This window comes from Enhydra lutris, unplaced genomic scaffold (assembly GCF_002288905.1).
Source record: "Enhydra lutris kenyoni isolate GAN:26980312 unplaced genomic scaffold, ASM228890v2 scaffoldscaffold2, whole genome shotgun sequence".
NCBI classification, from domain to species: Eukaryota; Metazoa; Chordata; class Mammalia; order Carnivora; family Mustelidae; genus Enhydra; species Enhydra lutris.
Genome location: NW_019154086.1, coordinates 18,430,100 through 18,457,299, shown reverse-complemented (window position 1 = coordinate 18,457,299; position 27,200 = coordinate 18,430,100). Strand labels below are relative to the sequence as shown.

The following is a 27,200-nucleotide window of genomic DNA, read 5'->3' as shown; positions in this document are numbered from 1 at the left end:
ATTTATACAATTCCTAACAATTGAGGGGGAATTTTACCTGCTGCTTTAAATTAGTTTTTCCCTCTTGGTCTCTTAGTGAGCCACTTTTCTTAAGCCACTTTTCTTCGTACTTTTATCCTGGACTTGTGTCCCTTGGTGGACACCGTCTGTCCTCAGCATGTACTTACCCACCTCCCAAGCCGTGCTAGAACATTCTTTTGGTTCCCCCAAAGCAGACACAGTGTTACAAAGCATTGGTGATGTAGCTTGTACTCAGGGGTTTTGCGGGGGAGGGGGGGGCAGAGAAAAAAGTTACAGGTTACCGAGCAAAGCTCAGTTAGCATCTGCATTCTTTTTCCCCCCATCCCAGAATTCTTAGAAAGCCAGCATCCTCCCCTTCCTCTGCTCACACATCTTCTCCAACGTGGCCTCTTGAAATTTCAAATCATTTACCTCTGTCTCCAAGTTGCCTCAACTCCTTGAAAACAGACAGTGTATAATTAGCGTTAGAGTCCAAGAAGCAGCTGTAGTCACTGAGGTGTGCCTTCTCGGAGCATCTCCCTCAGTCAGGTTCCAGACAGTCTTGATTTATGATGGCGTGAAAGCAAGGCACATTTGGTAGGAACTGGATTCTGATTTTGCATTTCGAGCTGTTCCTGGACTAGCTTAGCAGTCGTGTAGTCTGACCCTGACTCTAATGTGGCCGCAACCGTTGTGCTCACAACCATTCTGTACCCATGCAGCCTTTCTGGTCTTCACGTTCAGACAGTACTCAGTACGTCACAGGAGATCGTCAGTACTTGATTATACAGGAGGCTTTGTGATTGAGGATTTTCCCAACTGTATGCCAACATAAGCGTTCTGAGCAGGTTTAAATGGGTGAGGCCAAGCTTCAATGTTTAGGTGTATTCAGTGCATTTTTGACTTACATAACTAGGGGTACCTGGGTGGCTCAGTCGGTTAAGCATCTGCCTTCTGCTCAGGTCATGATCCTAGGGTCCTGGGATCGAGCCCCGCGTCGGGCTCCCTGGTCAGCAGGGAGTCTGCTCCCTCTGCCCCTCCCCTTGCTTGTGTTCTCTCTCTCTCTCTTTCTCTCTCTCGCTCGCTCTCAAATAAATCTTTAAAAAAAAAGAAATTGACTTATGTAACTAGATTTATTTTTGCTTTTCAAAAGCAATGACGGGTTCGTAAAAAACCTCTTTTGGGTATAGTACTACAAACACTGTGTGTCGGTAAAACAATTCTAGACCCTATCCTTGCCCTCAGAGCGCTCACAGAACTGAGGGACACTTAAATAGCAAGTGACATCACAGGCTGAAAATAAAACTGTGTACAGAATCCTGTTGGTATTTCAGAGAGGAAGACCCAGGTTCAGAGTGTGATCAGGATGCTTTGAAGTGGGACTTGAGAAAGAAACTAAATAAAGTGGGATATGACTGATTGAGATGAAGAGGCAGGCCAAGGGTATTCTTTCATTTTTAACCTTTTAGCCATTCTCAAAAAAACCAGTCCTCACTCTTGTTTGCTGACCACATGCCAAGCGTCTGTTGTGTCTACAGCTCTCTAACCAGGTGCTGAGGAAATCCAGGGATGACTAAATCCACACCTTGCCCTCAGGGAATTTCCCCAGAGATGACGCTCTAAGGAAAACCTCACCATGAGGTGTACCTCTGGGGAAAAATGACCAAGGGAATGTCATTCCCCAGCTGTCCAGAATATTGCCTGACCTCATCCCTCTGGGGAATGGAAAAACCTTGGAAGAAGCCACACTGGTTCAGGGCCTCACAGAAAGGTTTTGTGTCCATTCTGATCCACACCCGTGTCTACCCCAGAGTGAACTCAGACCCTCAGGTCAGCTCTCTGAATGTTTGGATCAGAAATCATAAAAAGTCCCCCCCCTTTTTTTTTTTAAATAAAATTCTTGCCGGGCAAGATGTTAGTCCAAGATTTTTGCTTCTTGCAGGTATTGTATCTACCTTAAAGGTGATGTAAGTGATTATAAAACTTGAAGGTTTATGGAAGGATCTGCTCATGGGGGCATGCTGACTCTTCTTATTCAACGTATAGTCTGATGACTTTGAGAAAGAAATCTAGAGCTCAAAGACTTAAATGAAAGAACAGATACAGGAATCTTTGCTTAATAATGAAATAGCATTCACAGTGGAAATTATGAGAAATATCTTCCACAAAAATGATGATTTAAAGACATATTCAAAAGTCCCTCTCTCAGGTGCCTGCATGGCTCAGTCGGTTAAGTGTCTGCCTTCGGCTCAGGTCATGATCCTGGGATCTTGGGATCGAGCCCATGTTAGGCTCTCTCCTCAGCAGGAGCCTGCTTCTCTCTCTCTCTCTGTCAAATAAATAAATAAAATCTTACCCAAAAAAGTCCTTCTCAAGGTGCCTGGGTGGCTTAGTTGGTTAAGTGTCTTTCTTCAGCTCAGGTCATGGTCCTAGGGTCCTGAGATCGAGCCCCGCATTGGCCTCATTGTCCAGGCAAGGAGTCTGTTCCTCCCGCTGCCTTTGCTCCCCTCCCTGCTTGCATTTACACACACGCTTTCTCTGTCTCTCCCTGTCTCTCTCTCCCCATCAAGTAAATAAGTAAAATTTTAAGGGGAAAAAAAATCCAGAAGTCCCTCTCAAGGTAATTCTATTTTAGAGAGGGTGAAATGTTTAGTAATGTAGGGACTATGGAAGAATGAGTTTAGATTTGAGGAGTAAAACTTTAAGACTTTTAAAAGTATTTAATGGATGTAGCATGAGCAGTTCAGTACTGATATGCAGGACTAGTATATTGAGCTGGATGTGGAAAGTCTCTCTTTAACCTGAACAAGGTAGTTCTGAAAGATCCTATTTCAGACAGACTGCATGAGGATGGAATGGCTTTAGAAAAGGTAAATCTTTGCATCTAGTTGTACTGTCTGTTCTTGCCATTCCCCCGGCCCGCCCTTTCTCCAAAAGAGTTAGCTATCATTGCTGGCCAAGCAATAAGTAAAGTGGATGTTTCCTATTTAAGATATTAAGGTCATTATTTATATATAAGATTTTTTTTTATACAACTTTAGACCAGTTTCTGGAGTACATAATTGGGTATGCTGTTGTAGAAGTCTGACCAGCCCACTGTCTTGTTCTTTGTATGTTTCAAAAACAGAGCTGCCGTAATTATAATGAAATACAAAATTGAGTATTTCTAGTAACTAAGGGTATAATTTCAGTCCAATCAACATTTACCTCACCTTTTTCTGTTCCACAAATTGGTTAAAAGATAAGTGAACAGATCATGATGTTCTAGACAAAAGTGTGGAATGAAACATTTTAAGCAGGCTGTGGGGTTTGGAGAAAGCACTTGTTTCTTTTATTTGTTTTTAAATTTCAGCAGTTACACTTTGTTCTCACGCTGAGTTTGTCTTTCTCTGTTTTGCCAAAACAAAAATGTGCACCTCTATAAGCAACCCTCTGACACCGGTGGGGTTTTTAATGGATTTGTTGCTTTTCCGTTGGTGCTTACAAAAACACCCACTGGCTTACTGACACCCTGTAGGGAATTTGGTTGAAATTACAATGCCTTTTTTTTTTAAACATTTTATTTATTTATTTGACAGAGAGAGTGAGAGTGCACAGGCAGGGGGAGCAGCAGAGCGGGGGTGAGAAGCAGACTCCCCATCAAGCAGGGAGCCTGATGCGGGGCTCAATCCCAGAACCCCAAGGATCACAACCTGAGCTGAAGGCAGACACTTATACCATCTGAGCCACCCAAGTACCCCTACGATGCTATTTTTAAGGGCATTACTTTTAAACTTACAGCTGAGTTTGGAATTGTGCTTGTGTTTTAGCTTGAGGAGAAGAAAATGTTTTTGAAAACAGAGACAGAGCTTTCTTTCGACACACGGTGCCGTAGGCTCTGGGAGTAGAGGGAGAGAAGACTGCCTGGCAGCCTTCCTTCCCAGTGTCCTGGCTTGAGTATCTCCACCGTGGTTCCAGCTTCAGCTCACCAGGCAGTCCAGTCCACTTGTGAATAACTAATTTTATAGTGTTTCCATTATATTTTGTTAAAACTTCTGATACCTCCAACATCTGCGCAGTTGATCCTGGGCCTTCGTTGAGAGCAGTGGTTATCACAGTGTGGGTCCTGGACCAGCAGCATCAGCGTCTTCTAAAAACTGGCTGAGATGCAAATTATCAGGCTCTGCTCTAGACCTACTAAGTCAGAAACTCTGGGAGTAAGGCCTGGCGCTGTGCTTTAACCAGCCCTGCAGGAGATTTTGATGCATGTTAACGTTTAAGAAGTTTTGCCTTAGGGGCACTTGGGTGGTTCAGTGGGTTAAAGCCTCTGCCTTCAGCTCAGGTCATGATCCCAGGGTCCTGGGATCGAGTCCCACATCGGGCTCTCTGCTCAGCAGGGAGCCTGCTTCCCTCTCTCTCTGCCTGCCTCTCTGCCTACTTGCGATCTCTGTCTGTCGAATAAATAAATAAAATCTTAAAAAAAAAAAAAAAAAGTTTTGCCTTAGAGCAGTGATTCTTGGGTATTGATGTATGTGAGAATCACCCGGACAGCTTTTGCATCCTAAAGAAGTCTGAGCCCCATTCCTGTAGCCTGTGGTTTAGTAGGACCCAGGGGGTCTAGACATCACTGTCGTGTAGTGTCAGCTGTCCTATCTTTAACCATCCTCACTTCCTTCACATCTGTCTTCACTAGCATGGGTTTTCGGTTCACTCCTCCATCCTCTTCATTGGGTGAGTTCTGTTTCTTGACGGACTCTTTAATGAGTGGTGCCCAGACCTCCAGGAATGGTCTGGTTGGCTGGCTCAGAGCAGAGCCAGACTGTCACTTTTGTGGTCTCCATATTGAACTGTTGGGAAGGTTGCCTACGATTACTTTTTTTGGCAACCTCGTTATGTGTCTGACTCATACCAAGCTACCAAACAACTAAAACTTAAGGTAGATTTGTTCATTACACTCTTTTATGCCCTCTTTGCTAGGTAAAACAGAGATAAAAATAACATCTGTTGAGTCCTTACTCTATGTCAAAGCCTGTCAAAAAATGAATCATAAATCATTGTAATAAGATGAGATAGGCTGTATTGGGAGACAGATTCTAAGTCAAACAGCTTGACTTCAGTCCTGGGTGCCTCACTTACACTGGCTTTGTGACCTCTGGTAAGCTATTTAAGCTCTCTCTGCCTCAGTTTTCTGATCTGTAAAATGGAGACAGTACCTTTAGTTACTTAGTAGGCTGTGTGTTAGATAGGTTTCCGGGTGCCTCATACAGGACCTGACACATAGTAAGTCAGCACTCCATAAATGATCTATTGCTAATGTCCGGTAGGGAAGAAATGAGCTGCAAAGTAGGTTGTAACCAGATTATAGGTCTGTGGGAATCTGGCATCATTTCTTAAGCAATGGAGGACTTTGAAGGCTTGGTTTCCTGTCAAAGGCTAGTCTGACTGCCTAGAGACGGAATGCAGCACGGGTACTAAATCCCTTTACTCCAATGGCGTGATTTCCTCCAGAGATTTCTTGTGTTTTAGCTGGTATTTTATATTTCTTCGGAAGTTACCTGATGATTATTCCCTTCTTTCATATTTTTGTCCTAGATGATTAGACAGCGGGCTGTGGGGAAGGGTGGGGTATAAAAAGTCCATCTTCTGCTCTTAGGCCTCTCCTCCCGGCTATCCCAATTGCCCCCCAACCGTCACACAGGAGACACCCTGAGTACTGGGATGGCTGATTAGGATTGAGAAGTCACCCTCCCCAGCTGAGGAAGTTCATTTTGAAAGTCATTCTTATTTTAACATACAGAGTGTCAAATTTGAGAGTGTGTATGTGTATAAGGTGTGTTATGGAAAGCTATGATTCTTTTTTTTATTATTAATTTAAAGATTTATTTATTTGTTTTAGAGAGAAAGAGCATGGGGAGGAGGAGCAGAGGGAGAGGGAGAGAGAAACTCAAGCAGATCCCGCACTGAGCGCAGAGCCCCAAATGGGGCTTGATCTCACATACAACCTGACTGAAACCAAGAGTCAAACGCTCAACCAACTGAGCCATCCAGGTGCCCCTGGAAGGCTACAAACTTCTGAAGCAGGAATGTTTTCAGCATGTACAACTAGTAGTAGTAGTAGATATTTTATTAGAAGATTTGTCAGTCAAAAACTATAAAGACTATGCTTCTTAATTGAATTTCTTTGATCAGAATTATCCGTGTACCGCTGGGCATTGCAGACTGCTGGCCACTTGAGGTTTCCATATCAGCCTGCCCAACACAGAATTTCTCAAGAGTTAGACATCACTTCCCTTAATTGGAAAGCAAAATTCCATTTCCCTTATACATAATTTGCAGAGCTGACAATTTCAGAAACTGATACAATGCATTAAAAAAAAAGAAGAAAGAAACCTGGGGATCCAATCTAAATTTCAAGGTTACCATGTTACTTCAGGTAAAGAGAAAACTTGTCAAGTTTGGGTTTGGAGTAGACTTTAATTAATCTAATAAAACTTGAAGGTCAGTTTTCTCTTCTTCTTTTTTTTTTTTTTAAAGATTTTATTTATTTATTTGACAGAGAGAGATCACAAGTAGGCATAGGGGCAGGCAGATGGAGGTGGGGAAGCAGGCTTCCCGCTGAGCAGAGAGCCGGATGTGGGGCTCGATCCCAGGACCCTGAGATCATGACCTGAGCCATCTGCAGTGGCTCAGCCTTCTGAGCCACCCAGGCACCCCGAAGGTCAGTTTTTTCTGACGTGAATTCTTGGAATGGTTCCTCAGGTCAGTGTTTGTTTTGCTTATTAGTTCTGCATGAGATCCCACTGGAATTAGGAAATTATCTTCACACTGCATTTTTCACTCCCAAATAAACAGCAACCGTCATAGTCCTTGTTCAGCTTTTCCTCAGCCTCCTAGACTCAGAGCATGTCATATTTTTGCCAAAATGCAAGAAGACATGGTCTCATTTCTTTTCTTTTCTTTTTTTTTTTAAGATTTTATTTTTAACTAATCTCTGCACCCAGTGTGGGACTCTAACTTATAACCCTGAGGTCAAGAGTTGCACGCTTTACAGGCTGAGAGAGCCAGCCAGCCAGGCGCCCCATGGCTGCCTCTAATTTTATCAGTACCTCAGTTGTATTTCAGTTTTGAGTTTTACTTTATCATTACAACTAAGTGATGTTAGTGCATCAGCTACCCAGAAAAATGTTTTTCCATGCATTTTTACTGAAACAAAATGTATTGTGTAAAAATGTGGATAAGTTGAGGTATTTTAAAATTTACTTTGAGGCCAATTTTTAAATAATGTAAAAAAAATTTTTAACTGTTCTAGATGCCCGCTTTATTGGCAAAAGGCAATTGTTGCTCTGAAAGTGTGATCTGAATTAAAATTACCTCTTGATTGGATTAGAAACTGTGTTTGGTTCAAGTTACACTCTGAGAGTATGGTGTGCCAGAATGGACGAAAGACTTTGAGCCTAAAAAAGACAAAGTTCACATCACCTCTGACCTCTGTCTGTCGTGTCAGTTGGCGCACAAGCTGGACCTAGCCAGGCCTCAGTTCCTTCATTTGTAAAGTAGAGTAATTCCTACTTCATGGGCTCAGCCTAGAAATTAGGGATACTGTTATACGTTTCAAACCTAGGCTTCAACACCAAGAATAACTGTGTCATTGAAGTTGAGTTCTGTAACCTCTCTGAGTTCGGCTGCGGTGTTCTCTCTCAAAGAGGAAATACTAGCTGCTGCTCTGGAGCGCAGTGCTATGAGCAGAGCCCGTTCTCAGCATTGCTCTTTGCAGTCATTCTTCATGCCTCCGTCTGTCTCCCAGCTCCATGCCTCCCCGTCACCTTCCGAGAATGCTTTACAGAGAAGTGAATCTCTGTAGGTGTTGCTGGTTCCTTGGCCATAATTTGGAGGGAGGAAAAACATAGACTGTGTTAACAAAGGACTTAAGTTACAAAGTGAGTTGTGGTAATCAACCAGAATGAGGCTGCATGTGTGCGTGCCCAGGACTGTGCCCCCCTCATGGATGCTCAACTCGTGTTCTTGACTTGGGAAAGGAATGCCAGTCTCAGAAGAAGTCCTAAGAATGGTAACTCTAGAAATTAGCACTTTAAGGTTCACCGAAGTGCTTTTGCCCATCATGAATCCTTTTCTGGTCTTATGGTGACTTAGAAAATAGTCTAAAAATAGAAAAGGCTTCCTATATGCCTTTCTTAATTAAGTAATCAAATTTGTTTGTAAATGCATCAAAGGTGTTAGTATACCCATTTTGTAAATAAGGAAATCATTGACCTAAATGAAGGTGTTAGGTCATTTCCCCAGGGTCACACCAGAGTGATGAGCACGATTCCCAAAGAGGCTTCACTGCTAAAGAGTTAAAATGCTACCATGACATTCTTGTGGTGGTGATGGTGTGTGTATTCAAGGCCAAGATTACGTGCCTACCAGATTACATGCCTACGCTATCAGTGCCTATCATATTACGTGCCTACAAGATTACATGCCTACAAGATTATGTGCCTGCGTATCAGTAAAAGGTCAGAGAACCGTAGAGGTTCAATGTAAGGAACATCATACCTATCAAAATACTATAGAGGCTTTGGGGAAATAAGTGAATTTACAAAGAAATCAAATATTAAATCTATTTAATAATTTATCTTTGGGTCTTGATACTTGTATTTTATAAACTCACTTTTGAAAACTTCTAAATGAGTCAGATCTCTCTTATTTTGAGCAGAATAACAATCTTAAGCAACCCATTACCTTCCTGTTGTCTGTTAGAGTAGCTCAGGGCTGTTGGGCTGCACAGGGCAGAGCAGTAGGATCACTGGGAGTACAAGGTGAGCTGGGCTCTGGTGGACTCCAAGCAGGCAAATAGAAGAAAGCATCTTGGGCTCTGGGCACCAGGAATACCTGTCCCTATAATAAGGGGAGGGAATGGCATTCTGCACAGTAGAAGGACATTAATGTAAACCTTGTAGGATTTGTCGCACCATTGAAGAAAGGCTAAAACTTAATGTCTGGCTTAATTCTCTTTTCCTAAGAAGAGAAAAAGGGTAATTCCAAACCACCATGATGACGACCTTTTTTAAAAAAGATCCTTCCTCTCCAGTTGAGAAAAATTTCCTCCTGTCCAATCACAGGGGGAAAAAACTCCTGTATTAACACCATAATGCTGTGAGATTTCAAGTTGAGAGGTAAGGCAGAGTTTATTTTAGTCTTTCAAGGTTATATCTACAAGAGACCTGATAGAGCCCCACATTTAATAGAGTCTGGGGAAAGTAAGGCTCTTTTTAATGGAATTTTTGCTGTACTTTATCAGAAGTATTTGCTACATTCCAAAACTAGAAGACAGATGTTTATCCAGCTTGGGGTGATTATGAATAGAGCTGCTATAATCGTTTTTGTGCAGGTTTTGTATGAACATAAATTGTAATTTCTCTAAAGACCCAGAAGTGGAATTGATGGGTTATATGCATGTATATTAAGCTTTATAAAAAGTCAAATAGGCCAGGTGGTTTTTTCCAGTGCGGCTACGCCATTGTGCGTTCTCACTGGCAACCTGTGAGGGTTGCAGGTGCTCCCCATGTGTGCCAGCATGGTATTGGGGGTTTTTTAAATGACTTTAATAGGGATAGAATGATACCTCACTGTAGTTCTAAGTCCCATTGTCCGACTAGCCCGTGATGTTAACTCTCTGTGGGCTTATTTGCCATATGTGTATCCCCTTTGGTGAAATGTTGGTTCAAGTCTTTGGCCATTTTTTAATTAGGTTGGCTGTTTTCTTACTATTGACTTTCAGAAGTTTTTATACATTGTGAATACAGTCCTTTTGTCAGATGTATAATTTGCATATATCTCCTCCCAGTCTGTAGCTTGCCTCCATTCTCCTAACAGTGCAAATTGTTTTAATTTTGAAGAAGTCCCAACTTTTCCCTTCCTTCCTTCCTTCCTTCTTTCTTTCCTTCTTTTTTTCTTCTTTCTCTTCTCTCTTTCTTTCTCTTTCTCTGTTTCTTTTTCTTTTTGCTTTTTTTTCCTTTCTCTTCTTTTCCTTCTTTCTTTTTTTGATCATGCTTTTCACATCATAGGTTAAAACTCTTCACCTAATTCTAGGTAACAGACACTGTTTATTTTCTTCTGTTTTCTTCTTAAAAGTTTTCTGTTCTATACTGTATGTTTAGATCCATGATCCATTCTGAGTTAAGTTTAGAATAAGGGGCGCCTGGGTGGCTCAGAGGGTTAAGCCTCTCCCTTCAGCTGAGGTCATGATCTCAGGGTCCTGGGATCGAGCCCTGCATCAGGCTCTCTGCTCAGCAGGGAGCCTGCTTCCCCCCCCCCACCAACCCCCCACTTGCCTCTCTGCCTACTTGTGGTCTCTCTCGCTCTCTGTCAAATAAGTAAATAAAATGTTTAAAAAAAAAAGAAGTTTAGAATAAGACACAAGGTTTAGACAGAGTTTTGTTTTCCTCTTGACATCCAGTTGTTCCAGCACCGTTTGTAAAGACTATTATTTCTCTGTTGAATTACTTTTGCACATTTGTCAAAAATCAATCCTTCATATTTCTGTGGCTCTATTTCTGGAGTCTGTATTCTCTTACATTGATCTGTGTGTCTGTCTCTTACCAGTACCACACTGTCTTGATTACTGTAGCTTTATAGTAAGACCTAAATCAGAAAGTGTGATTCTGTCAACTTTATTCTTACTTTTCAGTTATGTGTTTGGCAATTTTAGTTCTTTGGCCTTGCCACATACTTTGAGAATCAACTTCTCTGGATCTACCAAGAAGAATCCTGCTGGAATGTTTAGAATTGCATTGTCTCTGTAAACCAATCTGGGGACAACCGACGTTCCTTTTTTTTAGAAGTCTTTCAATTCGTGAACAGAGAATGTCTCTCTCTGTTTAGGTCTTTAAGATTTTCAGCAGTGTCTTGCAGTGTTGGTTTCATTCTTTCTTATCTCTGTGCCATTTTTTCCCGCCACTGGCTGGGACTTCTAGTACATAATGTTGAGTTGGAGTGTTGAGAGTAGGCATCCTTGCATTGTTCCCGATCTCAGAAATTATTTAGTCTTTCACCACTGAGTATAATGTTATCTGTAGGTATTTCTGTAGACGCCCTATGTGCTCTGAGCACCCGGGTGGGCTGTGCTTGCTCCCTCTCACCTGTAGTTAACCGGGCTTTGCTGCCTTCTCCACAGTCTGCAGGCACATTAGTAGACTGACTTGCCGAAGTATATAATCTGTACATTTGAAGAGTTAATGCGAATTTGAGGTTGCAAGATGAATTTAGGTATCGTGGTTCCTAAATAGTATTTTCTAAGTTAAGTGTAAGCAATAATCACTGTCAGCGAGAGGTACAGAAAACCAAATTAGAAGAGTATTTTAAATTGATCTGTTTGCTCAGAATTGATCTCTGACTTATTTTATTGTCATGTGTCTTGGGGCCCAGGTGGAGGTTTCTGCTGGAGGCCTGGAGGTGGGGCACGAAGGGGTGGTGGAGAGGCACATCCGGGACTGAGCGGAGCTGTGGAAGTGTCAGGTTACTGAGAAAACCGTCCACACCATACAGAAGAAGAGAGGAAAAACGGAGGGTGGAGGGGTGGTGGGGCCGTGGCTTGAGACCTTTGTTTGGTCTGAGAAGCAGAGCAGGAAAGCCTGAACCGGGCTGAGTAGGCTGCCGAATGCCAGGAAGCTTCAAGGGCATGTAGTCCCCGCGGGGAGGCGGGTTTGAGAACATGGATGGGGGCAGTGCCCTCGTTGTGTTGTATGAGGACCTTGGAGGGCTGTTTCAACCAACCAGTAAGGAAATGGAGGAAGGAGAAGAATAGCAATAATAACAGGATACTGTTTTACTTACAGGTTATAATTCTGTTTGATTTTAAATTTATAGGCCATGGGGCAGGTTAATAACATCTTTATTACCCACAACGCTGCATATCGCAAACGTGGTGAAGATTTTTGCTCATTTGAATGACACCCCATTACCAGCGGTGTCTGCACACCGAGGTCTGGTTATTGACGAGCAGAGACTGTGGGGTGAGGGAGGAGAAATGTCCTGTTGGAGAGTTGTCCTTGGTTCTTAAACTCTAACGGAGTCTCCTTTGCTCCCCCGTTGCATGTGTTCCTTGTAGCCCACTCACTTCCAAAGCTAACTCTGAGGCAGCTAGCAGGTGGCTACGGTAAGGTATAATAGTAATCTTTAGGATGTCTTCCCTCAGACAGTAGACTTTTTTTTTTTTTTAATTAAAGAACTAAGAGATATATTGCTGATTCCTTCATTCTTGCTGTTTTTTGGAAGAGAGGATATAATCTGTTTTCTGGCTGCCCTATTCTCCGTTTGTCTTGAATTACTTTAACTTGTTTTTCTTTATTCCGTAATACTGGTTTAGGGGCACCTAAGAAATACTGCACACGATGTTTATTTGAAATAAGGAATTGCTGCTTCTTAAACTTGCAACGTTTATGTATTTTTCCCTTTTCCCAGGATCAGAATTCAGGCTGTAAATGAAATTGGAGCTGGACCGTTTAGTCAATTCATTAGGGCAAAAACTCGGCCGTTACCCCCCTTGCCTCCGAGGCTCGAATGTGCTGCAGCAGGGCCCCAGAGCTTGAAGCTGAAATGGGGAGACAGTAACACCAAGACACACGCAGCCGACGACCTGGTGTACACACTGCAGCTGGAGGACAGAAACAAGAGGTGAGATGGCAGGGAGGGCACGCGGGACAGTGCTGTGCTTTGGCTTGAGGAACGAATCCTTGCTCGTTTGTAGGTCCTCCTGCTTGAAAGATTTCCTGTGTGTTGGGGTCCTACATTTTGTACCGTCCATCCTCCATTGAGAATTTTCTAAACTAACATTCTGAAGCCCCTGACTTGCTGCATGTGATAATCTATGTGTTTATTTCTTTCTTTCATAAAGCCAGATAATGCAGAGAAATTGTCTAAAAAGAAAACTGCCGAAGTCAAGTCCATGCTGTGTTAGAGTGTTCTATTAGTCACAAGCGCAAAGGGAAATGAGACTCAGGAAGAGATGTTAGCTTTTTAAATATTCAGTGACCGTCGGGACAAATGTGTTTACCAATCTGAAATAGCTGTGGTGATGTACAGATGGGGATCGTGCTCTGTAACTATGGGCAGTGCAGGATGAAATTAACCACAGCAAGCAGGAGATTCTTCATAAGACTGCACACCCAGGAAATACTCTTGGCCACAGAAATCAAGTCCAGCCTTTCGCGTCGTATTTGTTTAGCCTAATTTCATTTCCTCTGAAAATGGCCGATCAGAAGATGGGCCTCTGAACTGTATTTAGGAATAATTCAGATGCAGAGTAAAAGTAATGATGACAGAATGTTCTGTGACCAAAAGTCCAGATCAGAGAATCCGGTGAAGGAGGTGGGGAGGGGGGCATAAATCCAAGACACCCAGATAGACAGGTACGTGCTGCTACTTCCCCAAGGCATATCTGCTGAACACCAAACCATTTCTGTCCTTCCCACATTATGCGTTAGAGTCTCCTGCCCCTTTCCCGGGGAACTGGTAAATTAGAACTGACACCCCTAGCCAGTCTTCATCCCCCACCCTGTACTCAACTACATTGATACCTTTCAGAGCAGTAGAGTCCTGCTGTGTGGAAGGCACTGTTTGAGATGGACCTTCTGTGGAGACCAAGATCAAGGAAAAACAAGCCCCTGCCTCTAGCAGCATAGTATCTACCCCCACATGGTCTCAGAACATGAATGCCCTTGGAGAAAAGTGTTGTGGGAGGCTGGAGGAGGTAGAGAGCAACCAGAAACGGATTTTTGAGACAGGTGGCATTTGAACTTAACTTTGAAGGACCTGTCAAGCCTAGTAATTTGACTAGAAAGGAACAAAAAGTGATTGTCCTATTGGAAACTCATCCTGGTGTAGAAAGCATAGAGAAAATGAGGCTTCTTTTGGTAGGTTCATTGGAGATTAAAGGCATACTCACTCAGACAAGACCATTCGTCTTACTAGGCTTTGTACCTTTGGATGCACTTTCATGGGTTCGTTATTTTACTGGCAGGGAACAGCGAGAACAAGAATTATGGACCAACAGAAATCCTGATAAATATTTAAAGCTAGCAGCTGGGGAAATTTGCAAATGAGCCTTTATTTTTTGCCCTGAGCTTTTGGCTTCCTTTGGTGGTTGAGACAGAGTCTTTGTTAGAGAGTATCTTATAGTCATGTCCTCCTTTAGAAAAAGTTAAGTCCAAAAACATTGACACTGGTAGCAGAGTTGGGATCAGAGCGGGGGCTGCCTAACTCCTCATGCAGTTGCCTCTACTGTTAGGTCCAGGAATGTGGGCAGAGCGGGGGCTCTGCACCAAACCAGTTGTCTGCATCATACTGTAGGGGGCCCCCTCGTATGGAGAACTGTACAGATGCCCGCAAATGCTGAATCAGATTAGCATGCTGTCATGAGACATTTAAATATGCCGGACAGAAGAGAGTGCAGAATCTAGCAATCAATTCATGCTATTAAAAGAGGGGAGCGGAGGCCCAAAGATGGCACTGTTAATCAAATAAATGACTTGCCTAAATTTAAATGGCAGTTAAAGAAAACTTACCATTAGGGACAGTATTTTTCTTAATTTTATCATCTGGAGTCCAAATGTATCTTTTTAAAATTAGATTTGTCAATGCTCTCAGTTATTAAAGTGATGGGAGTATAGACCATAATAAATTCTCGTTCTGTTTGGGGAATAATTCTCCTATGATTTAATAGGATGAAACTTGGCCTAATTTGAGTTTGAAGATGACCTTCCTTAGTGTCTAGAAACTGAACTTTTGTATCAATTGGCCCCTTAAATCCAAGCCTTTATTTAACTTTGGATCTTGACTCATGAGAATTAGGGAGAGATCATCTGAGTTGGATATGTTATAATTCTTGTGATTAGTATAGTTTTTGTCCATTCTGGTCTCCTTGAGGTTCTTTGGGACTTGGATGTAGCTTGTCCTACTGAAAGTAAGCGTCTTCATTCAAGGAGCGGATTTTTCCTTGAACTCACTGCCACAGTGATCTCCAGTCGTGACTTTTGGGAAAGGTACACATATTCCCTAGTGTATACATTCATTGCATTAACCACTAATAAGTTTTTATTATGTATGTGGCAAAAATACTGTATGTTCTACTTGTGGCCAAGGTGAGAACCAGAGGTAGATAAATTGTGGTTTTGGTGGATTTTGTCACCAGGTGCTGTGGGTATTGAAAGGGAGAGCTGCCAATGTGTGAGTTGTCTGGCTGTCCTAGTCAGCTGTGAAGATAATGTTAGTCTTAAAACATTTTACAGTGGAAGCACAATGAAAATTAGTAACTCCATTCTCGGTAATTTTAAAAAATTAAAGAGTTGTCTTGATTTGGCTGCTCAAATATCAGTCTACACTAGACTACACTAGAACGTGAACTCTGAGTCCCTTTTCACCTTTTTCACCTGAAAGCACTGGATCTTCTAGATTATTTGGGAACTATATCCTTTACAAAAGAGCGTCTCTTGCAAATGATTAGGGCCTGCTATCTCTTTTTTCTTCGTATCTTTGTTTCTGCTTTTGACAACTAAGAAAGATACCAACTTTTTTTAAAAGATTTTATTTATTTATCTGAGGTAGAGAGAGAACTCTCTCTCTGCAGGGATGAGGGGCAGAGGGAGAGGAAGAGGGAGAAGCAGGTGCCACACTGGGCAGGGAGGTGAACACAGGGCTTGATCCCACAATCCAGGATCATGACCTGAGCTGAAGGCAGACGCTTAACTGACTGAGCCACCCAGGTGCCCCAGATACTGTTTCTTTAAGAGTGACCACTTAAGATCTCAAAAGCCCCTAAGGTTTTACATCTACACTTTGCTGGTTTGTTATATTTATTTATATACCTCTCAGTCAAAAAATATAAAATGAACTAGAGATTTCTAAGTATAATCTTGAGCCAAAAATATATTTCTAAAACTTCCTAAATGATACTTCTATTTGTTGAGCACCTGCAAAGGGCTGGACATTGAGAGCTTTTATCTACATTATTTAGTTTTTGAATAAAAAGTGAAATATTTTCTCTGCTGATAGGATTTCTACCAAAGCCTTCCACTGGCTAGATGAAAAATGGGTTGTTTTTGATAAGTTGACTTGAATTTAATTTTAATGATTATTATGATTTCAATGTATGATTATAGGCTTAAAATTAAATGAGCAGAGACGGCTTCTTACAGAAAATAATAGGGTAAGTGAGTCTTAGAAGGGTCCCAATTTTATAACCTCATGCAAAAGAGCCTTAGGTTGGAGGCAAGTGATAAAGACTCAGAATTGGGTGGAAACCAAGGATACAATCTCCAAAGCACAGAAATGTGCCCTAGATCTTTCTCCACCTGAATGCTTCTTCCTATTCTCGTTCTTTTACATGTGGCTCTTTTTCAGTTTGGGACTATTTCATGTAAACAGAAGGGATCTCAAAAGAGCATCTTGCCCAAATCCTTGCCTCCCAGGTAAATCAACCTAGAATTCATCTGGGTCACCTGGGCTTGCTGTGCTGAAAATTTTGTGCCCCATGAACAGGACTTTTGTTTTCCATGTAGTTAAGCTTTTGACTCACAAGGCTCCCAGTCCAAGGTCACTGACCACGTCTTGATGTAGCAGCTTCAAAGCAGTGCCTTACATTTATAGGGCCATTTATTCCTCGCAGTTAGATTATAATGACCCAGTCATCATTTTTTTCCTGAATTATTATAATGTGCTAAGTCTTTTGAGGTATGTGACTACCTATAAGGAACTTATCTCACTGAGAAAATAGTTAACGGGAAACAATGAGCAGACAGCACAAGAGATTTTATTTAATTTCAGCAGAAAAACAAAAATTATCTGGCGTGACCTAGAGTGATTAAGTCTATTATTCTTAGCAAATCTGGCACAGAAGCTCTGAATGTCTTTGGTTCCTGTGTATGCAAGAAGAATATACACCCGGAGTAAACATTTTCATAATGCTGCATTAACCTAATACAGGGATTACAGTAACAAGATCAACTCATGCATTTTAAGATCGTAACGCTGTACTGAGGATTTTGAACGTGCATTTGTCTGTGTTACTGAAGTGAAACGTTGGGCTGCCCTCACAGAATTTGAGTTGATGCTGATTCTCGTCCTGACCCTCCTGGGTCTGTGTTCCTGATAATTGTACGCAGCACCGAGATGAGAGGAACTTAAGTTCCAGGAACGCATTTATGGCTGATCTGTTGTTCAGTTTTAGTCAGATCGCCAGTTTATCTTAAAGCCAATGTATTCCCAGCAAAAGGGGGATGGGGGCAGAGGGATCTAATAGAGTGGCTAATTACCAGTTGCTCTCCACTTAACTCAGCCCTTAAGGCCCGTGACACTTTTCCCTTCATCAGGCAAAATTGGAGGGCTTTGTTAATGTGTATAATATGACTGCTGACTGTTAGAGAGGGACAGAAAATAATCTATACAAAGAAACCCTGAAAAAATACACACTAGGCAACTAATAAAAGTTGCCGGGGTGTATGAGCCCTACGGGAGAAGTGAACTTTCCTAATGTATGCTTATTATGGAACAGACCTCTGCTTTCCATTTCTCAGAGCATATTGTTGAATTAAATAGATGTAAGGCAACTAGCTCAGGGCCCACAGAGACCGTCGATATTCGTTTCCTTTGTTTCTTTGGAATAGTCCTGGTAACACACATGATCACCCTTGTTGGATAGATGACACTTTGATACCACCTTCCCTCAGTGGAGGGTGATGTGGTTCTCCACAGGGCTGTCAGATCTCTGCTCTAATCCCAGGTCTGTTACTGAGTTTCAGAGATGGCTGGAGGCATGTCCTTTCACTTCTTTTTGCCTTAGTTTCTCTCTCTACAGAATGGAACTAATAATGCCTGTCTCCAGTCCCTGATTGATGGAGGAAAAGCATTGATATGTCTTAGAAAAGCAAAAAAATTAAGCCTACAAAATAAAGAGTACTGTGGGCTTAGTCTGACTAGGTTTGCAGCCTGAAATGTCAGGTACAAGCAGAGGTAAGTAATGATAAATGAACTGTTAGAGAACTTAATTGGACTGGAAGTAAAAAAAATTCAGGTTATAGGGTTTTTTTTTTTTCCTATTTCAAAATGGAATTTTGATCTCTTTAAACATAAATAGAACATACAGCATTTCAGTGTTTTTTTTCCCTAAATCATGTAAGATTGAGGCAAACCCATTAAAATAGAAGTAGACAAACTGAAATCTGCAGGACTCTGGGAAGAATACCCTTGAAGAGAAGATTCCTACATATGCTTGAAAATAAAGCAGAATGGGAGATTCTGCTTTCAAGAATTTGTTTTCAAGAATCTGCTTTCAAGATTCTTAGGCGGTCTTCACACTGAGATCTCTCTCTTTTTTTTTTTTTTTTCAAAATAAATAAATCTCGTTTTTAATACATCAATAACGAGGTACAGTTTGAACAACAACAAAAATGAAAAAAGGAATTTTCTTTTATTCTCTGTAGAGTCTCATTGGCAGCTGTATTGACATTTTATTTCTTAGAAAAGGAGCCTGAAATGAAACCGAACCAAAAAGTATTAGAGTTGGATCCCTTAAGAGCCAGTAGGCATGTATGCAACTGAGAGCATGGGGGTAGGAGAGGAGCTCCTTTTGCATTGGTCTTTCAGAACTCCCCGGCGTTTGGGTGCTCGGTCTGCAAATGGGGCCTCTCACCAAGCTCAAAGCCAGTCTAGGAAACAACTTCCCTGCCTCAGGTGACCCACACGATGCCATCTGCTTCCAACTGCTTCTGCATAGACATGACAGGACTCCGTGTTCTCGGCGGAGCGAGGACACATCCTCTCCATTCCCGTTTGGAACACCCTCCACTCCCAAACATGGATGGCTTCCGTAATGAAGGAGATTCTGTCTGTCTCTCTCACACATATAGCCCATGCGGCCCAGGGAATTTGAGAGAAAATGAAGGCAGTGGCACATCATCGTTAAGGAATATAGCTGTGCTGATCTTACTAACAGCTGTTGATTTGTGATGCTGTAGAACAACTTTCAAAACATGCCATTTGCAGCCTTGAGTGGACTAGAGGCCATTTTAGGTCAGCAGAGTAGATCATGGTGAGGAGTTAATATTAACAAGCTACTGTTAGCCTGTAATGGGCCTAGGGATTATAAGGTAGGAACAAGGTAGTAAACACAAGAATCTTCGTGTTATCTTATTTTCTACGGTGAATTTAAGTTATGAGCCATCCAGGGCATTCTTGGATTTTTTTTTTTGGAAACAAAATTGTTTTAAGGAAATAGGTTTTTAAAATTGAATTATTTACCTATCATCATTTTACTCTAAAATAATTTAAAATAAACATTCGAAACATGTTTGAATTTCTTCCTTCAGTTGCCTGTCACTGCAAAAAAAAAAAAAGTCATCTTTCACTATGTGTTAAAACCTAGAATGCTGAGGTTAAAATACAGCCTTCCCCTAGAACTCCGTGAAACTGTTAAGAATCTGTTGTTTTGCCTTCCTAATATGTATTTAATAAGAAATCGTAGGATTTACTTAGTCCTCTCATTTGGCTCTTGTAAAAACTCCTGCCAGGTGAACGAGACAGTTGTTATTATCCCGAGTGTCTGGAAACTCAGCCTGGAGACTTACCAGCTTGTCCAAGTTCATAGTAACAGACTCTGTATTGTGCCCAAGGTTTTTGTCCGTCTTTGTACCAAGCAAGGAGACACTCTGACAGGCAAACAGAATAAGCAGAACCATTTTGTATTCACAGATCTGTAGAACATTTTCTTAAATCACTGTTAAATTGGCGACGTTAAAACCCGTGTGTGCTTGCTACCATAGAAGTGTTTAGTTTCAAGACATTATTACAGTCAATGCTGAAGCAAGTTGGAGGCAGAGCCATAAAGAATTCATTTAGACTGTAAACTTTCAGTGACCCACCCAACCTTCTGCCTTGTTTATGTTTCCACTTCCAAGTAAATATCTTTAGTACAAGAGAACATTTCTTGCCATTTTTCCTTTCCCTCAGTAAAAATGCCCTGATTTCCACGAATGGGCAGAACTGGTCCTGGACCCACGGCTCCCATCTTCATCTGCCTTCCGCAGCCGTTCTTGGCCTGGGTTAACCGGGCCAGGGTGGGTGGTGGTCACATGTACAGCTTTCTCTGTGGCTCAGGAAAACCTAAGGGATGCCATCCTGGGGCGTCCTTCAGGCTTCTCCAACATTAACAACCAAGGTAAACCATTCATAACCCTTGGTGTTGTGTCCTTAATAACATGAGTGTTAGCATTACCACAAGTGCTAGGCATTTCGTAACGAGTTCTGCCAGCATGATCCCATTTGATTCTCACAACAGCCTCTGAGGGGAGGCATTATTGTCACACCCATTTTTCACACACAGAAATAGCTTCCGTGGCTCTAGAGCCCAGGAGCCCTAGGCTGTGAACCTAAATTCAAACTCAAGTCTGTGAACTTGGGATTGTTTTCATACCCTTCCCCTCCTGAGCCAACGGCGCAGCTCTGCAGGTGTTTCCACACCTGTTGTCTTGGTCTTCCCGGGAGTCTTGGGTCATGGGGCTGAGGCCACCCAAGGTATGCAGCCTGGGCAGCAGGGGTAGAGAGCAGAGTGGAAGACCCCCTCAGAGGCGGTACCAGTGTGGGCCTGAGGTTTCGGGATGACCTTTAAGCAGCTGTGATTCCGCGGGGGTGCCTGTGGTTGCATTCGGGAGCAGACGCTGAAATCGCTCTGTGACTGCACTGAGCACGTGCTGTAGTCCAGGAGCCGTGCTGTCAGGTGTGCGTAGTTCATCGTGTTTCTGTAGCATCAGAGCACCTCCCCGTCACGGATCCCTTATTGCCCAGGCCACCCTCTCTTCCCTTAGGAGCCAAGGGGCTGAGATCTTGGTGAGAGTTCCTTGACCATCCTCTGATGATGTCGGCACCCCAGATGCTCCAGATCCTCTCGCTTCTCAGTTGACATCCACCCCCCCCTCCCCAGGCTTGGGACAGTGCACACTGAAATCATAGCTTTCCGGGCCTTCGAGACTATAGGACTCCTGTTGTCCTCTGGCAGTGACTCCTGTCCCAGGCAGTGAATGAACACAGGTGGAGTCCAAGCCATGTCCCTGGATGGTCCAGATAAAAGGGGGAGGGATCAGCAAAGCTGGGTGGCTCCTGTCGTCTCTTCATGGCAGGGACTGCTCTAGGGGCTGGATCCTTGGCTGCATTTAGAATGTGTAGCCTTCAATCACCTGAGTCTGGAGACACACGGTGTATCTTTAATTCTATCACCAAAGGCCTCTGGCTGACTTATTAATTAATTTTAAAATGAAGATGGTTTAAAAAAAAAAAGAGATTTAGGAAAGAGGACAAATTCGGTTGGTCTTTGTTAAAACCCTTATTTGATGAATATTTGTAGCCTCTGCGTGGGTGGTTCTAGCCATGGGTTGCTCCCCTCGGAGCCTCCCTGAGAGGCCACCATGCAACTAGCTTTAATCACTGGCTCCAAAGAAAGGACGTTCTTTCTTCTCCTGCCTCTTGGAGTGATGGAGAATAATGAGAGCATTGCGGTAAAAGAGGGACCGTGTGCCTCTTGTGCTGGCTTGTGAGCTTTTTATTTTGTTTGGGTTGGCCTTTGTTTTAGACAGACGTCATTGTCAGCAGGCACAGAAAGAAACTGAGGATCCGTGACACACACTTAAGGCGAGCTCTGTGTAGGGCCTGTGGCATTTACGTGAGCTCTCAAACCCAGTCCACTACAGACTGTGAGGGAGGTGTTCTCACCATGGGTCCCAGCACGGAGCGTGAGCGGGCTGCCTGAGGGAGCCCTGTGGCTGACGCCTCCAGCCGGTGCACAACCTGACTCACTGGACGGCCTCTCTCCCCACACTGCCAGCTCTCTACCCAGGAGAAAAGAAAGGAACCTCAGGATTAGTCAGTGGGGATGTAGGTGGTCTCTCAGGAGGGAGAGTGGAGTTTGGTAAAAACCCTAGCATTATAAAATAGTTGTGAGGGCACCTGTGGGAGCGGTGATTACAGGTCAGGACCGGCCTAAACACTTCTGTTAACCCAGGAAACCTGACCACGGTGCCACGAGGGAGGTTGGGGCCTGAGGACCCTTATGGCACAGAGGGGAAGACTGAGGCACAGAGAGGCTAGATAAGTTGCTGGCAGCTCATGGTCTCGGTGCCTATTCTGCTCATGGAACCCTCACGGACAAAGAGTGTATTAGGGATGGTGGGAACCGGTGTTAGCCCTCAAAGTTTTCAAAATTAAGACTCTTGAAACCCCTAAAGTGAGACTAAAAGTGCCAAACTGGCCATTAACTTGGGAAGGTCATGTCTCCAGAAACCTAAAATCCGAGGTGAGATTTTATGAAGGATTTGAGTTTTTGATTAACAAGCTGACTTACATGGAGCTCTTAACTAGAATCCATTGACCTGTGCATTTAATACATTTCTTTCTTAAAAGTAAAGCAGCATGAAATTAGACATGAGTATGGTCAATGATTTCCATATTAGAAGGTGAATACCCAGTCTTTCTATTCTCTTACCCCACAATCTCACCCTTGCTCTTCTGTTCTGCTCTACCTCTTGTGTTTCCTCAAGAAGAAGGAGGGTGCGGGAAACCTGTCAAGGGATAAACATAGGAACTTCTTTTTTTTTTTTTTTTAATAGATTTTGCTTGTTTGTCAGAGCACACGCAGAGGGAAAAGCAGGTTCCCCACTGAGCTGGGAGCCCACGCTGGGCTCGATCCCAGGACTCCGGGATCATGACCTAAGCCAAAGGCAGATGCTTCACTAAATGAACCACCAGGTGTCCCAAAAGAATGAACTTCTAAAACTCTTGGCAGACCTCAGAAGTCCTCAGAAGGCAGGAGTGCGGCTGCTTTGCTTCATTGCTTAGCTCCTTCTGACCTTGGGCCTGTGTATCCGCCCTAGGGCATAGGTGCACAAGGACAGGACACCCCCTTTACTCTAAGCAAGGCTTTGGGGTGGAGTTGGCCCTGCCAGCTATTTCAAAATGTTTCTCCCAAAGCTGCTAGGATTCCTGGTGTCTCCCCTTGCCGCTCCCATGCCTCTTTGACTCAGGAGAGAGCCTGTCACATGCCCATCGTCCTCCCTGCGCTGACTGAGGGCTCCGTACCTGGCTAATTACAAGACCTAGGAAGTCGCGCCATCCAGTTTGGCTACTTCCCCAGCATTCCTTCCCACGGCTTTTCTAAGGGGAGGGAGGTCAGACAAAAGCAGGGCAGCAAGCGAGTCATGACTTCTTACTGCCAGAGTAGACGGAGGGCTAAATTAAAGGACTGGTCAGACACAAGCTTATTCTAGAGAAGGCTGGAGGGAGAAAGGACGACCGCTTTCCCTCCCGTTCTCTGTACTCTTCTGCTGGGTGCGCCAGACTGCCAGCCCCAGCTTCCTCTCCTGGGGAAACGCCAGCTACAAGCTGGGCCTCCTGCACCTACATCCACCTTCACTGGATGCAAGGGGAGTAAACTGGAACCTGAAATCCACTCGGTAAATGTCTCCTTCAGAGTCATTCTAGCTTTTTGCTGAAAGCAGATGCAGCCCCGCTTTTTTTGTTTTAGTAAGTAACACTATCCCCAGACTTAAACAGATGCTCTAACGGCGAAATCTCAGAGTCCTTCATTGCTGGCACCTGTTTCTACAGTGCCTTCTGTAAATTGGGATGCGATTTTTAGGAACTGAAATGGAGCAGTGAAAGAGCCAAACAATCAATTAAAGGGGGAAAAATAAAAACAGTCCAGAAGCAGATTTTGATGTATTTGAAAATTGGTATGTATGCTATTTGCCCAATTTAGGATGACGCTACCATATCAGAGTCCTAAACCTGCTTCAGTCCATTTCTCTGAGTGCTACTGTCCACGCAGATGTACTGACCTTATTGTCAAAAGGAAACAGTCTCCTGAGAGAGGACATGTCAGGGAAGCGGTACTATTGCTAGAAATCCCTCTCCAGATTCTTTGAAAAACCAGGCTTTTCTTGCAAGTTTGTAATGAGGATGTAACACATTTACTTCTTAAACCATGACTTCCATTTTGTGGTACAACCAAAGGCCGTGACTCTGGTCAGAGATCCTGGCCCATGGGGAGGCTGAGTTAATGAATAGCTATTTGTCTCCAGCATTAGCATGGGTATCTTCATTAAGGTGGTAATGTGTCAGGGCACCAAACAGGTTGCCATGGTATTTGTGAGTTTCTGAGTGGACTCTGGCTTTCCCTGAAATGGAACATGTTCAGCCCCTAGTAAAGGTGCTTCCTTGCACAGCACAGCAGAGGGAACGCGAAATAGTGAAATGACTAGGGCTCAGGAACTCAGTTGGGAAGGTTGATGAGTGCATGGGTGTTTAACTATTGACTCGGGGCGCCTGGGTGGCTCAGTGGGTTGAGCCTCTGCCTTTGGCTCAGGTCATGGCCTTGGGGTCCTGGGATGAGCCCCACATTGGGCTCTCTGCTCAGCAGGGAGCCTGCTTCCCTCTCTCTCTGCCTACTTGTGATCTCATTCTCTCTGTCAAATAAATAAATACAATCTTAAAAAAAAAAAAAAGTATTGACTCTCGGACAGGGTTTCTGAAAAAGTTGTTTAATCTCTAGACCTACCCACCCACCCATCCATCTGTCTGTCCAGAGGGACGGTTCTCCCACCCAGGGAAAGGCTGCTGCTTTCAGAAAGCTCTGACCACACACAGGCCCAACCAGCCCACAGGGATTCAGTCTCACTCATTCATCTTTGAAGCCACAGAGCCTGGCACTCAGCAGATGCTCAAGAAATGTTTGCTAAATGAATTCATAAATCCTGCCTACCCCTTAGGCCAGAGTGGCCTAAGAGTCTAGACATTTTAAAGCATTGTTCTGACCGCCTTCCAGCAGTATCTGAAGACCGCGATTGTCCTCAGACACTGCGAGAGCCAATGAGCCTGTGTTGAACCAAGTCACATTGTTGTTCTCCACACATCCCTGGGCTGGCGGGATTCAAGTCCCAAATCTACAGAAATTCTGGATAATTTGGGGGCAGTTACTTCCAAAATTTTATATTTAACTGTAAAAAGACAAACAATGATAGCATATACTAATCCAAGGTAATCCAGTTTTATTGTAAAAATACAAATTTTTCAAGACCCTGGAGGAAAACACTTGAAAACGTAAGGCCTTATTTATTTTTTTTAAGATTTTATTTATTTATTTGACGGAGCACAAACAGGGGGAGTTGGAGTGGGAGAAGCAGGCTTCCCTCCAAGCAGGGAGCCCGATGCAGGGCTCGATCCCAGGATCCAGGAATCATGACCTGAGCCGAAGGTAGATAATGACTGAGCCACCCAGGCGCCCCAGCCTTATTTTCTATCTTCAGGCCTTCTACACTTATGCCTCTTGGAGATAATAATTAGCAGAGTACAGAATAGTCCCAGCTCAGATTGGAGAAGGATCCAGAAGCTGCCAGTTTAAGCTGTCCAGTTTACCTGTGCCGCATTTCCATTATTTTGATTAACCTGATGAAGGATTCTAAGTATTTTTTTCTTCTCTTAAAATCTTTTCTCAAAGATCTGTAATCTTCAATGTGTTCTCACTAGTTTGGGAAAGGGGCTTTGAAAGCTCTTGTGAAGACAGAGGTTAAAATTGAAGGAATTTTCAAGCTAAACCTTAGTTCTTTGAAAAATCCAGGTAAAGAGGACATTGTATTTCTCAGGTGCCCAGTTAACATGAACTTCATTGCCTCGTATGTAGTAGAAGGTAAGTTAACAGTGATAATTAATTTCTTGTCACTAATGAAAGTTGAGGTGGCTAATGGATTCTCTTCCTTCCTCTAGGTTTATTTCCATCTACAGAGGACCCAGCCACACCTACAAAGTCCAGAGACTGACGGAATTCACATGCTACTCCTTCAGAATCCAGGCAGCGAGCGAGGCTGGGGAAGGGCCCTTCTCAGAAACCTATACCTTCAGCACAACCAAATGCATCCCCCCCACCATCAAAGGTTTGTAGGCAGTGAATTCTAGCACATTCTTCTGTGAGAGTAAGGAAGTGCTGGAACTTGGAGTAGGAGGCTCAGTTCTGACCTGATGTATACTCTTCTAATATTTCTAACATCAGCAACATAGAATCCTAACAGTGGTCTCAAAGAGAAGGTTGGGGAACCCATTCCCTGCGGTTCCCTGCGAAAAGGCCTTTCCTCGGGTCTGTATAAATAATTACTGCAAATAATGTAGTAGCCTCGTCCCCACAGGAGGTGGACAGAGAAAAGGACCACACCGAGTGACACACTTGGGGTTAGAAATGAGGATGAACGCCTGGTGTTGATACACTTACAACAGTTCACCATGGAGGGCTTGAGGCTCTCCCTGCCCAGAGACCGTCAGAAAGAGCTGAGGTTGGTGTCTGCCTTCCAGTGACTCTCGTGCCCAGTGCCTGGCCCAGGCAACTTGATCGGCCTGTCCCCCAGCCGCACTCTTACTGTGCAGAGGTGCCTTTGAGAAAAGAGCAGCAGTGGCCTGTGCTCATCTCCTTATTTGTCTTGAGGTTTGCCAGTGACTAGTTGACTCCATCCCTTTGTGGGGACAGGGAGTGAGCAAAAGCCACTCTTCACGGACTCTCCCTCCACCGGGTCTGGTGAGCCCTTATCTCCCTGGTGCACGGGTGACTTGCAGGATGGACAGACAGCAATAAGGTGGGGCTGGCCCGGCCCTCCCAGCTGCCCCCCCCGCCATGGCCTCCTGAGCCTGTACCCTCTTACCTCAAAAGGATGATTCCAGTGAAGGTCCCTGTGGCCACTACAAGGGTGGGCAACGCTGGTGGCTCTTTCCAGCCGCTGCCCAAAATGACCCAAGGCTGACAGACACGCAGGCAGCTTACCTGAACTAGGTTTTTTCTGGGTAAAAGTGTGGGTTTGCTGTGTATTACTGGATGGCCAGGGGGATGAGCATAACCTTGAAAAAAGGTCCTTTGTATGTGTGGCCCCATGAACAAGGCCATTTGACTCGGTGCTTCCATATTGGAGGAGGGAAGAGGGGCTCTGTCTGCTTCGGCCGGGGCAGAGTCCACCACAGAGGGAGAGAGACCTCAGGGCCTGGGTCAGGGTCTGGCTTGGAGTCTGTTCCTCTAGCTCCTTCCAGGGTGCTTGATGGTAGCTCCTTCCCCTCCGCAGTCCAGAAGTTCTTTGGCAATCACTTCTCTATGTGAGTGTGAAACTAGGACGAATGGATGTACCCATGCAAGGGCTCGTGTGTCACTT

The 27,200-nt window shown here is 43.7% G+C and overlaps 1 protein-coding gene across 1 annotated transcript in view; it reads left to right on the top strand.

Moving 5' to 3' along the window:
• The window catches only part of LOC111150836 (fibronectin type III domain containing 3B), a 343,921-nt gene that overhangs the window by 305,830 nt on the left and 10,891 nt on the right, over nt 1-27,200 (top strand). The window contains exons 23-24 of the mRNA XM_022508466.1: nt 12,442-12,654; nt 25,780-25,946. Coding sequence (XP_022364174.1) covers nt 12,442-12,654; nt 25,780-25,946 — 380 coding nt within the window. The remainder of the gene's footprint in view (nt 1-12,441; nt 12,655-25,779; nt 25,947-27,200) is intronic.